Source organism: Salvelinus sp. IW2-2015, linkage group LG5, assembly GCF_002910315.2.
Source record: "Salvelinus sp. IW2-2015 linkage group LG5, ASM291031v2, whole genome shotgun sequence".
NCBI lineage: Eukaryota > Metazoa > Chordata > Actinopteri > Salmoniformes > Salmonidae > Salvelinus > Salvelinus sp. IW2-2015.
Window position 1 is genome coordinate 4,346,751 of NC_036844.1, and position 16,813 is coordinate 4,363,563.

Here is a 16,813-nt window from a genome sequence, read left to right on the forward strand (position 1 = left end):
ACCTCTTTTGCCAATTGGAGGCCCATCTGCTTGCCCCGCTAGCTGTCTGAATCGCCGTGTCCCCAGCTCGCCTAGCGTAGTAGCGACTACTGAATCGGCTCCCTGACTCATCTATTGCTACTCATTGGACCCTATGATCGCTCGGCTACACATGCCTCTCCCTAATGTCAATATGCCWTGTCTATTGCTGTTTTGGTTAGTAATTATTGTCTTATTTAACTGAAGAGCCCCCAGCCCTGCCCAATATGCTTTAGATCGCCCTTTTGTTCCACCCTCCACCCATGCGGTGACCTCACCTGGCTTAACTGGTGCCTCTAGAGACAAAACCTCTCATCGTCACTCAATGCCTAGGTTTACCTCCACTGTACTCACATCCTACCATACCCTTGTGTGTACATTATGCCTTGAATCTATTCTTCCACGCACAGAAATCTGCTCTTTTTACTCTCTGTTCCGAACGCACTAGACGACCAGTTCTTATAGCCTTTAGCCGTACCCTTATCCTACTCCTCCTCTGTTCTTCTGGTGATGTAGAAGTTAACCCAGGCCATGCAGCACCAAGCACCACTCCAATTCCCCAGGCGCTGTCATTTGTTGACTTCTGTATACGTAAAAGTCTTGGTTTCATGCATGTTAACATTAGAAGCCTCCTCCCTAAGTTTGTTTTATTTACTGCTTTTGCAAACTTCGCTAACCCTGATGTGCTAGCCGTGTCTGAATCCTGGCTTAGGAAGGCCACCAAAAATCCAGAAATTTCCATCCCTAACTACAACATTTTCCGTCAAGATACAACTGCAATTCCACCCCCTTCAGCAATCTACTGCAGAGAGAGCCTGCAGAGTTCTGTCATACTATCCAGGTCTGTGCCCAAACAATTCGAGCTTCTACTTTTAAAAATCCACCTTTCCAGAAACAAGTCTCTCACCGTTGCCGCTTGTTATAGACCCCCCCCCCCCCCCCCCCCCCTATTCCAAAAAGTTTTGGGACACTAAAGTCCATAGAGAATAAGGGAGCCTCCTCCTAGCTGCCCACTGCACTGAGGCTAGGAAAAACTGTCACCACCGATAAATCTACGATAATCAAGAATTTCAATAAGCATTTTTCTATGGCTGGCCATGCTTTCAACCTGGCTACCCCTACCCCGGCCAACCGCTCTGCACCATGTTCAGCAACTTGCCCAAGCAACCCCCCCCCCCCCCCCCTTCTCCACCCAAATCCAGACAGCTGATGAGCTGATGTTCTGAAAGAGCTGCAAAATCTGGATCCCTGTAAGACAATCTGGACCCTCTCCTTCTAAAATTGTTCACAGCAATTGTTGCAACCCCTATTTACTAGCCTGTTCAACCTCTCTTTCGTATCGTCTGAGATACCCAAAGATTGGAAAGCTGCCGCGGTCATCCCCCTCTTCATAGGGGGAGACACTCTAGACCCAAACTGTTATAGACCTTTATCCATCCTGCCCTGCCTTTCTAAAATCTTTGAAAGCCAAGTTAACAAACAGATCACCAGCCATTTCGAATCCCACCGTACCTTCTCCCACCGTACCTCAGCCACACTCAAGGTCGTAATTTATATCATAACCGCCATCGTTGAAAGACAGTACTGTGCAGCCGTCTTGGCCAAGGCTTTTAACTCTGTCAATCACCGCATTCTTATCGGCAGACTCAATAGCCTTGGTTTCTCAAATGACTGCCTTGACTGGTTCACCAACTACTTCTCAGATAGAGTTATGTGTGTCAAATCGGAGGGACTGTTGTCCGGACCTCTGTCAGTCTCTATGGGGGTGCCACAGGGTTAAATGTTCGGGCCGACTCTTTTCTCTGTATATATCAATGTCGCTCTTGCTGCTGGTGATTCTCTGATCCACCTCTACACAGACGACACCATTCTGTATACATCTGGCCCTTTGGACACTGTGTTAACACCCTCAAACGAGCTTCAATGCCATACAACACTCTTTCCGTTGCCTCAACTGCTCATAAACACTAGTAAAACTAAATGCATGCTTTTCAAACGTTCGCTGCTCGCACCCGCCCACCCGACTAGCATCACTACTCTGGACGGTTCTGACTTAGAATATGTGAACAACTACAAATACCTAGGTGTCTGGCTAGACTGTAAACTCTAATTCCAGACTCATATTAAGCATCTCAAATCCAAAATAAAATCTAAAATTGGCTTTCTATTTCGCAACAAAGCCGCCAAACATACCCTCGTAAAACTGACTATCCTACCGATCCTCGACTTCGGCGATGTAATTTACAAAATGGCCTCCAACACTCTACTCAGKKWYCWMSKWGRWMMCTATCACAGTGCCATCTGTTTTGTCACCAAAGCCCCATATACCACCCACCACTGCGACCTGTATGCTCGTTGGCTGACCCTCGCTACCTACTCGTTGCCAAACCCACTGGCTCCAGGTCATCTATAAGTCTATGCTAGGTAAAGCTCCACCTTATCTCAGCTCACTTGTCACGATAACACCCACCCGTAGCACACGCTCCAGCAGGTATATCTCACTGGTCTTCCCCAAAGCCAACACCTCCTTTGGCCGCCTTTCCTTCCAGTGCTCTGCTGCCAATGACTTGAACGTATTGCAAAATAGCTGAAGCTGGAGACTTATATTTCCCTCACTAACTTTAACCATCAGCTATCTGAGCAGCTAACCGATCGCTGCAGCTGTACACAGCCCATCTGTAAATAGCCCATCCAATCTACCTACCTTCCCCATATTGTTTTTATTTACTTTTCTGCTCTTTTGCACACCAGTATTTCTACTTGCACATCATCTGCACATCTATCACTCGTGTTAATTTGCTAAATTGTAATTACTTCGCTACTATGGCCTATTTATTGCCTTACCTCCTCACGCCATTTGCACACTGTATATAGACTTTCTTTTCTTCTATTGTGTTATTGACTGTATGCTTGTTTATTCCATGTGTAACTCTGTGTTGTTTGTCGTACTGCTTTGCTTTATCTTGGCCAGGTCGCACTTGTAAATGAGAACTTGTTCTCAACTAGCCTACCTGGTTAAATAAAGGTTAAATAAAAAAAATATGCTCACTTTGACATGGTGACAACAATTTAGGCTGTGTAGCGGTTTGGCTGTGTAGCGGTTTGGTCACATACAGCTGATGTGTTGTGCATTGAAGTCCACAAGCAAAGGGACAAGGTGAGAGGAGGAGCATGCGTAGAAGAAATACAACGTGGCTGCTATGAAAGTGAACTGTGTTTTCTCGTGATCAAGGGTTTATTCATTCTGCCGATTCTGTTGAAAATCGTTTCTTAAATAGAACAGAAATGGGGATGAACATACCCGAATTTGTCCAATAGAATCTCTTGTTTGCAACTGTTTGACTAATGATTACACCCTATATCAGCTAGATCCAGGCAAGAGAGTGCAAGGCGGTATTGAATGTCAGTCTGTCCGTGTGTCACTGTCTGTCGCCTCAAATTTCTCTCGATCTGTGTGCACCTACGTTGTAAACTTTCATTCATAGGTTAGGTTGTAGCAACCTCATGATGGGTATAGGGGAAATTCGAGTATCTTGTAGTAGCCTATCGCTGTTACATTGAACTGGGTGAATGGAATATGAATGAGTCATCCAATATGCTGTAATAGAAATAGGCCATGATCATGGAGAACAAAAGATTGTCCTCCCTCATCTTAAACAACACTGACCTCCGCTGATAGAAACATTTTTTATTTTTTATTTAACCTTTATTTAACTAGGAAAGTCAGTTAAGAACAAATTCTTATTTACAATGACTGCCTTGTTCAGGGGCAGAAAGACCGATTTTTACCTTGTCAGTTCGGTGATTCGATCTAGCAACCTTTCGGTTACTGGACCAACGCTCTAACCACTAGGCTACCTGCCGCCCATAATGGGATGACTGTTCCCACGAAATGCTCAATTAGGACAGAATTTGCCTATAATGTGCACAGGGATTAGCAAGCATCTTTAACGTAATTGACACTCCGACCACCTGCTCTATCAAGATATCATCATTGGTTAATTTAAGTCACCGGGTAATTAGCTATCCGTTAACATTCAACATGAGCCGTAAAAAGTATTTGCCCCTTTCTGATTTTCTCTTTATTTTGACACTTTATATTATTAGACCTTCAACCAAAACCAAATATTAGATAAAGGGAACCCGATTGAACAAATAACACAACATTTTGATACTTATTTTATTGATTTAATAAACAAAGGTATTCAAAATCCAAAATCCTTTTTCACAATCCAGTGTGAAAAAGTAATTGCCCCCTTACACTCAATAACTGGTTGTGCCACCTTTAGCTGCAATGGCTGCAACCAAACACTTCCTGGAGTTGTTGATCATTCTCTCACATTGCTGTGTAGGAATTTTGGCCTGCTCTTTCATGCAGAACTACTTTCATGCTCAAAAACCCACGAGTCGCTGAACTGCTCATTTCAGGTCATGCCACAACATCTCAATGGGTTTTAGGTCTGGACTTTGACTAGGCCGTTCCAAAACTTTACGTTTTGCTTTTCAGCCATTCTAATGTATGGCTGAATGACCCATCTCCGCTTCGGCTCACTGGAGGAAGGCCTGACATTCTCCTGTAAAATTCTCTGATACAGAGCCGAATTCATGGTTTATTCAATGATGGCAAGTCATCCAGGTCCTGAGGCAGCAAAGCATCCCCAAACATCACACTACCACAACCATGCTTGATCATGGGTATGAGGTTCTTACTGTGGAATGCAGTTTGGTTTTCGCCAGACTTAACGGGACCCATATAGTCCAAAGACTCATTCTTGCCAAAAAGCACCTGGAAGCATCTGGATAATCTTCCAGACTCCTGGATGAAGGTTCTATGCACAGATGAGTCAAAAGTTGAACTTTTTGGACGACATGGGTCCCGTTATGTCTGGCAATTCTTTTGTTGTTGAAGTTTTAAAATGGACTAGTGAAAGTCCAAACCTAAACCCTACTGTGATGTTGTGGCAGGACCTGAAACGAGCAGTTCARGCTCAAAAACCCACAAATGTCCATGCGTTAAAGCAGTTCTGCATGGAAAAGTGGGATTAAATTCCTCCACAGCGACATGAGAGACTGATCAACAACTACAGGAAGCGTTTTGTTGCAGCTATAAGTAGCACGACCAGTTATTTAGTGTACGGGGGAAATTGCTTTTACACACAAGGGGCATTGGGAGTTGCATAACTTTGTTTATAAAATACATTAATGAATTATCAAAATGTTATTTGGTCACTCGTGTTCCGTTTATCTAATATTAGGTGTCATTCAGTGTCAAACATACAGTGCATTCGGAAAGTACTCAGACCCCTTGACCTTTGCACATTTTGATGATACAGCCTTATTAAAAAATGTAAGTATATTTTTTAATCCTCATCAATCTACATGCAATACCCCATAATGACAAAGCAAAAACAGGTTAAGACATTTTTGCAAATGTATAAAAAAATGATAAACTGATAACAAATTTATAAGTATTCAGACCCTTTACTCAGTACTTTGTTGAAGCACCTTTGGCAGCGATTACTGCTTCGAGCCTTCTTGGGTATGACGCTATAAGCTTGGCACATCTCCCATTTCTTCTCTGCAGATCTTCTCAAGCTCTGTCAGGTTGGATGGGGAGCGTCGCTGCACAGCTATTTTCAGGTCTTTCCAGAGATGTCCGATCGGGATCAAGTCCGGGTTCTGGCTGGGCCACTCAAGGATATTCAGAGACTTGTCCCGAAGTCATTCCTGTGTTGTCTTGGCTGTGTGCTTAGTGTCATTGTCCTATTGGAAGGTGAACCTTCGCCCCAGTCTGAGGTCCTAAACACTCTGGAGCAGGTTTTCATCAAGGATTTCTCTGTACTTCATCTTTGCCTCGATCCTGACTAGTCCCCCAGTCCCTGCCACTGAAAAACATCCACACAGCATGATGCTGCCACCACCATGCTTCACCGTAGGGGTGGTACCAGGTTTCCTCCAGACGTGGCGCTTGGAATTCAGGTCAAAGAGTTCAATCTTGGTTTCATCAGACCAAATAATCTTGTTTCTCATGGTCTGAGAGTCTTTGGGTGCCTTTTGGCAAACTCTAAACTCTTCTTTACTGAAGAGTGGCTTCTGTCTGTCCCCTCTACCATAAAGACCTGATTGGTAGAGTGCTGTAGAGATGGTTGTCCTTCTGGAAGGTTCTCCCATCTCAACAGAGGAACCTCCCTGACCAAGGCCTTTCTCCCCGATTGCTCAGAATGGCCGGGCGGCCAGCTCTAAGAAGAATCTGGGTTGTTCCAAACTTCTTCCATTTAAGAATGATGGCCACTGTGTTCTTCGGGACCTTCAATGCTGCAGAAATGTTTTGGTACCCTTCCCCAGATCTGTGCCTTGACACAATCTTGTCTCCTAGCTCTACGGACTATTCCTTCGACCTCATGGCTTGGTTTTTGCTCTGACATGCACTGTCAACTGTGGGACAGGTGCACTCCAATTCAGTTTTAGAAACATCTCAAAGATGATCAATGGAAACAGGATGCACCTGAGCTCAATTTCGAGTCTCATAGCAAAGGGTCTAAATACTTTGGTAAATAAGGTATTTGAGAGAAATATTTGCAAAAATTTCGAAACTATTCTCGCTTTGTCATTATGGGGTATTGTGTGTAGATTGCTGAGGAATTGTTCTTAGTTAATCAATTTTAGAATAAGGCTGTAAAGTAACAAAATGTGGGAAAAGTCAAAGGGGTCTGAATACTTTCCGAAGGCACTGTATGCAAAATGAGAGAATTTCAAAGTGGGCAAATATTGTTTCACGGCACTGTACTTGTGACTGACAAGGTCCCTTTTATATCTAAAGACTGTGCTCCTAGTCAACAAGGCGCTGGTAAGTTTTCCAGCTCTAGTTGTTAGCGTCCCAAAAGTGATTAGAGGAAAAGGCCATGTGCTTTAGATGTGTGAATTTTTTTACCAGCTTTGTAAAACCCCTCTAAAATGTAGGGACTTTTTTAGACTCACTGAAAGGCTGGGTAATGCAATGCCGCTGTAGTGAAGCCAGAAGAATCAATAGTCCCAGACTAGGAAGAGCTAGCAAACACTCAAGATCATCTTTTATTCTGACGCTGGAGTAGAGAATTAGATGGGATGAGAGTGCGATGGGATGCATGACTCACTTCCTGAGGCTCTGAGCCTTGCCCCTGACAAGGAGCTCATCTATTGCATGTGCTATGACCTACTGGTGGAACGCGTGGACAATGTTTGTTAGTTTCCTGATCTCTTCCTCCTTTGTTGAGAGCAAATACCATGCGTTTTAGTTTGTCTGCTTTTTATGAGGATGTCTTCTGTGTGAACTGGTGACCGCCAAATTCTAATTTCACTGCGATCATCACAGCTGAGGGGCTAGCTCCTTTCGTTTTAGAAGAGGTGGGTTACTTACAGCAGTCTGACTAGACAGACCTATTGAGGCAGTAGTAGAGTCTCTTATAGCGCAATACATTTGCTGTTCATCCCACTCTCCCCTATGCTTGTCCACACCTGGTCCCCACATTCCCCCTCTCACCTGCCCCCTGGCAGCGCCTCCCTGGTCCCCCACAGACGACCGTTGACTTTACCCGAGCCAACCGACAYCACCGACCCTTTTTTTTTTATTCCTAGAATCTCTCATCTCCTCCTCCAATAGCCCAGTGTACTTGCCACCGCCAGACCCCAGATGGCCTTGGTGAAGCAAGTGCTGAGCCCCGCCCTCCTATCCACACAACCCAACCCTTCATATGCCGGGGTACACGCCAGAGGCGCCGTTCTCTCGTATAATTTATTCACCTATTTATATACCCATTGTAATAGAACCATGTCTCCACTAGACCTCAGTTTACCTACCCGACGTGCTAGAGTAGAGATGGTACAGGTTCCCCCGTAGTTTTCGTCCCTCCCTGCGGCTGTTTAATCTCTGTATACTCAAAACCCAAAGGGGGGGGGATTACATTTTGTGTGACGGTGTCAGAGCCTTCTGACAGACTCCTCTTTCCCATCAGATAATACACAAACACTCGGGGTAGGCTATTCCGTTTTAAGTGGCTGAGTGCAACTCGGTGCTACTTCAGTCAGCACAGTGGTTGCCAAGACAAATGAGAGGTGACGGGATGGGGGTTGACCTTGAGCGAGGAGCTCAGAATGCTGAGAAAGAAGGCAAGAGACCCCAAGGGGAAAGTGTGGTGTGAGGAGGAGATGCTCCCCTCTTGACTTTTTCTCTAGAGACGTGTGCAGAGTGCAAACTGCTGCAAGTGACGCATGGAGTGAGTATAGACCACATCTAGCTTAGTCTCATTTGTATGACTCTCTCATCCATCATTTAATACAATATACATTACTTTGCAAATGTTCTGCCTGTGAGATCAATCATTTTTTCAACAAAGTCATTCTTCATTGTGCGATAGTAGCTATAGCGGCATAACTTCACAAACAGGTAAAAGTGAGTAACTATGTACATTGATGATTAAAGGGCAGAATGTACGTTTAAGGCAAATTAAATGAATGATTGTGGGATGGTAGCGCGTTGTTTTGCAACTCGATAATGCTGGCCAACAAATGTGCCCATCCGATAACTAGCATGATGAGTCAATGTTGCAAAGTTTCCGGAGCTGGGCAAAAATCACTGTCGTGAATATGGAGGGCAAATACAGGCTGGCTGATACAGCAGGGGTATCTGCTCTGCGACACGGTCACCCTGCGGACTGGGGCGATCAATGAACCCAAGGTCACCCATACATAGTTTTTATTAAATGTATCCTTTTCCTATGTTTATTTAAAATCCTCCCAAAACAGAGACTATGGAACCGTGGCTAACCGTGACTTGCCGATACAATGTATTGGGATTCTCACGATTCTATATGTATTGCGATTCGATATTGTGATTTTATTGCAATTCGATGTTCCAAACATATTGATCACCATATGTCTGCTGCAGAGATAGATAACACGAGAAAACAAGTTTTGATCAGTCAGGGAAATAAAACTGCTGAAAATAAATTGGCTCCCTATTTAAAAAGAAGATTGAGAACATACCGTGGAGTTTTGGTGCAGGTACAGCCAACTAGTGAAAGAATAATATTGCAATATTGTCAAAATAATATATCGTCGATATGTAACTATCAAATTTTTTCCCTCATCACTACTATACATGTGTAAATGTTGTTTGGGGTCGGCCTTTTGTTCAGTGCCCGTAACGCAGGAAGTGTTTTCCCTCAGGATCACTACTTTTTTAACTTCAGAATATGAATGTCATTAAATTATTGATTTCATGAACCTTGTTTCGTAAGCTACATGTTAACGTGGGCTATTTTTAGCACTTTTCTGGGATGCTTGATTGTTTTCATTTATTTTACTGGGAAGCTTAGCAGAAGTAGACATGCTCATGTTATTTATGTTAGTGCAGTACACAGTGGACTTCCTACTAGGTCACACCGCCTCAGTGCTAACAGTAAATCTGGTTCGTAGGCACATGATTACTTCATGCAATAGCTGTAGGATCAGCGGAGGCATTCAGGGCATTTAGAGTGACATAAATTAGGTTACTTACATTGTGTCTTCCAACGCCTCTGGATAATGTACATTTGCTGAAGCATTATGACAACTGAGCAACACAATGGTATGGATTAAATGAACTGTGCTTGGGTCATTGATAAGTCATTGTCTCAATGCAGCCTTATAATGCTGTGAAAGGATCCAGGAACCCAAATGATGTGGGTGGATCCCATCCTCCTTATAATACGAGCTTTGTTTCCAATAGGTATCAAAATTGTTAATTAATGTTCCACCCACAGAGCTGCAATAGTCTTATAGACAGTTATAGAGGGCTACAAGTTTGCTGAAACATTTAATGCCATGATTTAGGGAGGGCACAGGGCCAGATATTATGGGATGTTTGTTGGTGTCAAGGAGAGACCCAATCGGTTCTTTAAAATCCATCTTCAGCTGTTCTGAGCTTCCCTTCATAATGTCATTGAATCCCACATGAACTATGATCGACTCAATTTCCGGATGCAGGTTTAAAATGTTTGGGAGCAGGTTATTGATGTCCTGTACTCGTGCTCCTGGATAGCACAACGTTTTTGCTCCAGGGACTGAGACATTGAACTGCCCAATACAACGGCCGGAGAAGGGGATGGATAAATCCGCCCATTCCTAGCCCTCACACAATTAGTTGAACCTTTGACGGGCCCATGAGAAGCAGGATAGCATACACCCGCTACTCCCTGCGATGGGTCCAGATCTCCCACAGCAGGCAGTGCCCCTCTGGAGTCAGCGTAGTTGAAGTCAGCACAGCCGTCGCAGACACAGGCAGTCCCAGCGATGAAGGCACAGGTAGATCAGGCACCAGTGCAGCGAAGCTATTCCTTATGTCAATCTGCTCCGAACCTCTCGCAGACACTCCAGTCCGCTTAGCCGCTGCCTTTGGATTCCARGACTTGTGACATAAGACCAGCACTGATTGGAACAATCCTCTCGATGTTCTCTGTCTACTCCACTACTAGATGGAGGAGAAGCGGATGGAGATGACCTCCTTGGCAGGCCAGGCCAGTTCCAGGGCACACAGGCCATTCGGATTGAGACAGATGGCAAGGCAGGGACACATCCATCAGGCCCGTGCGGCAACCAGCCACAGGAGTTGAGAACGAGAATGTACCCAATTTGTGTTTTCCCCATGAGTGCGCACAGAATTGACATTTGCTAGTTAAGGATAGCCACCTCATTCCTGTAATCATGCGCAAGCAAACAATTGCCTAATTGGAACACCGGATTGTCTGTTGGCCTGAACGAACGTAATAAACACAGCTTCTACAGTGCTGGAAACGTTCGTTAGCTATTCCAGGGGAAGCGGGCTCCATTGCTTTTCTAGCTCGCTGGCTAGTTGGGAGCAGGTGTTGACACACGCACTTATGAATAAAAAGAAAAGAGGACCTTGGAAACAAAAGGTAGAGGCGCAGGAGGTAACAGAGTTTGTGGCAGGGGGGGGGGGGGCTGCAGGCTGGGAGCGTCCTGGGACACATAGATGGAACAACGTGTATTGGTGGGCCCTGAGAGACTGACTTGGTGGGACAGCCACCCGCGTCACTGCATTGTCTCTGCACAGGAGGGATGCTTCCTGTGTTTGACCTTCTCCAGCCGATAAGAGGGCAGATCGACCCGTGTCTGTGTGAGAGAATAAATGTTCTGTGAAATAAAAATCGAGTAGATTGTTTCTGGAAATGAATAAACATGGGTGAACCACAGTTTAATTCCGAGCTATTGTTAGTCCGACGTCTTTCTCCATTGTGCATGCTGACCATAGCGGTCTGTCTCATTTTGTTTACAGGAGCCATTTGAGGATGGCTTRGCCAACGGGGATGAGCTGACACCGGCCGAGGAGGCCGCAGCCAAGGAGGCGGCCGAGCCTAAGGGAGCGGTCAAGTTCGGGTGGATCAAAGGGGTGCTGGTGAGTGGTCAACCCGACAGACTCTGTTTGACCTTTTGCYTCTCCCGAGAGTCCTCCTGCTTACCTTTTTGTTATGTGACACAATGTGACGTTTCCCCATCAATATCCCTGTATTTCGATCTCCATCTCCCCCTCCCTTTTTATGTGTGTCTTTTACCTTCTGCCGTTTCTCTTTGACCCCTGCGTCTACATTGCTACTGCATCATAAGCACTTCTCTTTGTAGATATGACATTGTAGGGAATGCATTGTCCTCYAGTTATTCTTGAACACAATGTTCAATGGCATGGACGGAAATCCTGACTTGGTGTACATGTATTTCAAGTCGGGATTTTGACCATAGTATATTTTTCTGCCCTCTCATTCAAAGTACAGAGACATTCRTTCATGACCCCACAATCAGGCTAGGCCTCTTTTAGTATTAAGTTAACGTATCATTCAACTTAAGATTCCCTTGGCTGTCTAATTGTATTTTATCAGTCCTACAGCAGTCAGAGGAACCTCAATAATTGAGATGTGAGTCGATCACATTCTACTCAAGATTCTGTGCAACTAGCAAGAAATGCTTTGGTGATTAATCCTTCGTGGTCTGTCCAGGCCATAAAATGTTTCTGTGAGTCTAGTGTAAGAATCTGTCAGGGTTGTAGGAATTTGTCACACATTACATTTTTATGTATTTATTTAACCTTTATTTAACTAGGCAAGTCAGTGGATGCTCAATATTCAAATTTGAATACGAGTTCTACGTCCTACAAGACATCGGTTGCGGGACGAGCGTAATGCAGTATTGATGGGTACGCTTCCTGCTTTTACTTCCTGCTTTGCTTTTATGGGTACACTCGCAATGGCATTCAGTCCACATATTATGTCATCATTGACTGCAATGGGGACACCCGTTCTATTATTTGTATTTCTATGGCAACACATGCTATTCTAACGGCTGTTACAGTGACCACGGTCATTTGGCTGGCCAATAACAGTCATCCCAAATTCCATGACTGTCACAGCCTTAAATAAATGTGGTACAAGTTTCTGCTGCTTTTAAAACAGTCAGATGGGTGAGAGGAAGGAAGGCTTTTACATGTCAAAATACAAGCTGGGTAACAAGAAACAGATTATCTGAGAAAMAACTAACTGTGCTGCACATCATCTGTCGGAACTGGAAACTTCAAACAAAGAGGAAATGGCTTGAAATAAACTGTTTCTACTAGCTGTCATGAATGTAGTTAAAAGTACTTTACATTTTAGACAGGCACAGCGGTCTAAGGCACTGCATCTCAGTGCTAGAYGTGTCACTACAGACCCTAGTTCGATTCCAGGCTGTATCACAACCGGCCGTGATTGGGGGCCCCATAGGGTCCCATTGGCCCAGCATCATCCGGGCCGGAGTAGGCCGTCATTGTAAATAAGGATTTTTTTTAACTGACTTGCCTAGTTAAATAAAGGTTATAAAAATAAAAAAAAGAATAATAATAATAAATAAATGAGTTTTCATGCCCATAGTCAAACTTCAGAAATACTGTTCATTTGAAGCACAATATTCCTTAGCTAGATGTAAAATGGGGCGACTAAGACTTCCTCACCCCCCCCCCAATTTTTTTTTTATACAATTATTGACATTTATTGTTTTATCTTAGATCTTTGATGTCACCTAGGTAATATTTTTMGATGTTGTGGCAGTCCATTGTAGCCGGACTACGTTTGCTCAATCCCATTGTCCTTTGCGAGATACAAGACCGATCAGTGCAGGCGGAATCTGATGTAACATCATTTGAATGAACATTTGACATTACCATGGAAATGATTGCATCACAATACCAGGTGGCCACTGCGAGTGTACCCATGAGTTTACGTGTGAAATTGCCAGGGTTAGATGTTCCAAGCACATTCTATTTCTATGTGTGCTGCTGCTGCTACAGGGAGACGGGGTGTTGCCTAGGCAACCGAAGACTTGTTTGCTACAACACCTTAATTGTGTTGTAGCAAAGTTTCATCATGTTGTTTGGAGTCCATGTTACTGAAGAAACGGACTCAACCGTACGAATGCCTGGCTGTCCTGTCTTAAGTTCGTTCCAATTATTATTATTTTTTKTACGATTATGACTTATTTTACTTTCATGTCGATCTTCATCCATAACTTTCGGGTTACACGGTAATTGTACCAGCCCTACTTTTGTTCTGTATTCCAAATTCTGACTAGAGAAAAGATTCCTGGTGGGTATGATACTAATCAATGAGTTTATTATACTACTCAATTACAAGATATTTGCACTGAAATTGATGAAACTGTGGTAGATACTGATGAATGTTCTTTGCGGTTGACAGTGATTGGATTTTAAATTAGGCTGGTCATTAAAAGTTTACTTTTTCCTTACGTCAGCCTTGGCCAGGTTTTCAAATGTTATATTTTAAAGAGAAGGGCTTCAATCAGGACTTAAATCACTGTTTAAACATTTCTTCTAACATTAAGTTGCAATCTTGGTGCTCGTAGCAATTTTTAGGACTAGTCGATGACACGGCGACACTGTTACTTTCACTAGGTTTGGAATTTTACCATTAACATTCATTCAGGTCAAATTGCGATTGAATCCTGCATCAAGTCTTGGACATCTATTGGATTCCCACCAGCAATGTTCCAAGGCCAGGTTATTGGAAAGTGCTTTGTTGAGTGAAGTGTTCCCGTTACCTCACATGCYTSCTAACTGCCACCCCTTCCTCTGTGCAGGTGCGCTGCATGTTGAACATTTGGGGCGTGATGCTCTTCATCCGCATGTCATGGATCGTGGGCCAGGCGGGAATTGGTAAGACTACACCATGGAGTAGATTTTTTTAATTTAACCTTTATTTAACCAGGTAGGCAAGTTGAGAACAAGTTCTCATTTACAATTGCGACCTGGCCAAGATAAAGCATGTTCATGTGAACTACTGTTTTAATTCACACACAATGTCACCCCGAACCCCCAGCCACCCCACCAAACCACCCCTCTTTCTCCCATCACCTTTTGACCATTTACCATCCAGATGCTAAATGTTGCCACACGGCAACACATGCAGGCAACTGTTACACACTAGCTTGTTTTTGTAGCGGCGCCGCTACGATTCACAGGCCTTCTGACACTAACCCATGTGTGAATATGAGTGAGAGGCTCAACAAGCAAAATGGGCTGCTTATTGATGCTCATTATTGCAGTTATTCGCCTCCTAGGAGTTTGTAGAAATGTTAATGCTGATTTTGTTTTGTCGCTAGTTAATCATGTCCRCCATTTTCTTTCAGTTCTCTCCTGTGTGATTGTTCTCATGGCAACAGTTGTGACCACCATCACCGGCTTTTCGACCTCAGCGATTGCGACTAACGGCTTTGTACGAGGAGGTATGAACCTTTGCATCTTTCAAGGTCCAATGCAGCCATTTTTATCTCAATATCAAATCATTTCTGGGTAACAATTAAGTACCTTACTGTGATTTTTTGACCATTTTAATTTAAAACAGAAACGTGGCTTCTTAGCAAAGATCAATTTCCCAAGCCAGAATTTAGCTAGGACAGTCTGAGAGTGAAAAAGAGAGATTGTGCAAATGAACAAAGTTGTGACGCATGCTTTTCTGAAGGAAGAGCAGCATTTGTACGTGGAGCAGAGGGGAGAAGAAGAAGGAGAAAAAAAAACACTAGTAGGAAGCACAGGGGGGGGGGGGAACGGAAGCTGCACAGACAACTCATCCAGAACTTTGACTTCTGGCAGAAAGCCATTAAGATATTAGTATTGAATTGCATAAAAGTGTAGCTTCATCACCTCGTGCGCCACAGAACAGAGACTCACCGACATATTTAAAACGCTATGGACGCACCAGCTACTTCAAAATGGTCGCACATCCTATCTGAGCCCTTGCCCTGACATCATCCAGGTAAAAGAGAACTACAACAGCGTAGCTCAGAAACGCATCTCTCCCTCTACAGTGCACCCGAGAGATCCGAGCACAACTGTGAACACAGACAGCCTGGGATGTTKCGTGTTCGACAAAACACAAGACGATGATAAACCAGCACCATCAGTGGATGATAAAGCCTTCTTGGACATTATGGACAAACAGGTTTTCCAGGATGATGGAAACAACTGGTCCTGCCGTCTCCCATGGTGGCACCAACAGCATAAACCATCATGCTGTTACCAAACTTGGCATCTGCAATGTTCTTCAAGTKAATGTGTTTGTGAGGTTGACCATGCGGTTGGAMTGGAACAGTGAGGAGGCATACGAGTAAGATGTGTTTTTTCTTGCCCAGAGTAAGGCTTTTAATAGCAAACGTGAAGATACTAAGCTGGCCACTGTACAAGTATTTACAAAAAACGATAAACAGGACAATGAACAAAAAGGTAGGCCTAATAAACTCAAAAGAAAACCCAGGCTCCAATCATGGCTGTAAACCTGGCAGCATGCCTACCTGTCTGTCTAGTCCAAACAACAATAACGCACAGGGATTAAATACACATTCCCACAATGCATCAGCCAATGGAAAGAAGACATGACACAATGAACAAATAACATTCACAATGCAAGAAATTCAATAAAACTTGTTCTTAAACATATCTGTATTCATACCAGCACACTTAAACTACATGACCAAAAGTATGCCGACATCATCTCATTCCAAATTCATGGYRATTAATATAGAGTTGTTGGGCGATTAGGCCTGGCTRGCAGTCGGTGTTCCAATTCATACCAAAGATGTTTGATGGGGTTGAGGTCAMGGCTCTGTGCAGGCCAGTCAAGTTCTTCCACACCAATCTCGACAAACCATTTCTGTATGGACCTCGCTTTGTGCACAGGGGCATTGTCATGCTGAATCCGGAAAGYGCCTTCCCCAAACTGTTGCCACAAAGCTGGGAGCACAGAATTTCTAGAATGCCATTGTATGCTGTAGCATTCKGATTTCCCTTCACTMGAACTAAGGGGCCTAGCCCGAACCATGAAAAACAGCCACAGACCATTATTCCTCCTCCACCAAACRTTACAGTTGGCACTATGCATTGGGGCAGGTAGCGTTCTCCTGGCATCCGCCAAACCCAGATGGTGAYGCGTGATTCATCACTCCAGAGAACGCGTTTCCACTGCTCCAGAGTCCAATGGCGGCAAGCTTTACACTCCAGCTAATGCATGCTCAGCCATGGAAACCCATTTAATGAAGCTCCTGACGAACAGTTCTTGTGCTGACGTTGCTTCCAGAGGCAGTTTGGAACTCGATAGTGAGTGTTGCAACCGAGGACAGACACATTTTACGCTCTTCAGCAGGTGGCAGTCCCGTTCTGTGKGCTTGTGTGGCKTACCACTTTGCGGCTGAGCCATTGTTGCTCCTAGACGTTTCCACGGCACAA

At 44.1% G+C, this 16,813-nt stretch overlaps 1 protein-coding gene across 2 annotated transcripts in view; it reads left to right on the forward strand.

The window, feature by feature from the left end:
- The window catches only part of LOC111963819 (solute carrier family 12 member 2-like), a 117,334-nt gene that overhangs the window by 26,230 nt on the left and 74,291 nt on the right, over positions 1-16,813 (forward strand). For both annotated transcript variants that reach the window (XM_023987361.2, XM_023987362.2), the window contains exons 2-4: positions 11,330-11,449; positions 14,173-14,248; positions 14,722-14,817. In XM_023987361.2, coding sequence (XP_023843129.1) covers positions 11,330-11,449; positions 14,173-14,248; positions 14,722-14,817 — 292 coding nt within the window. The remainder of the gene's footprint in view (positions 1-11,329; positions 11,450-14,172; positions 14,249-14,721; positions 14,818-16,813) is intronic.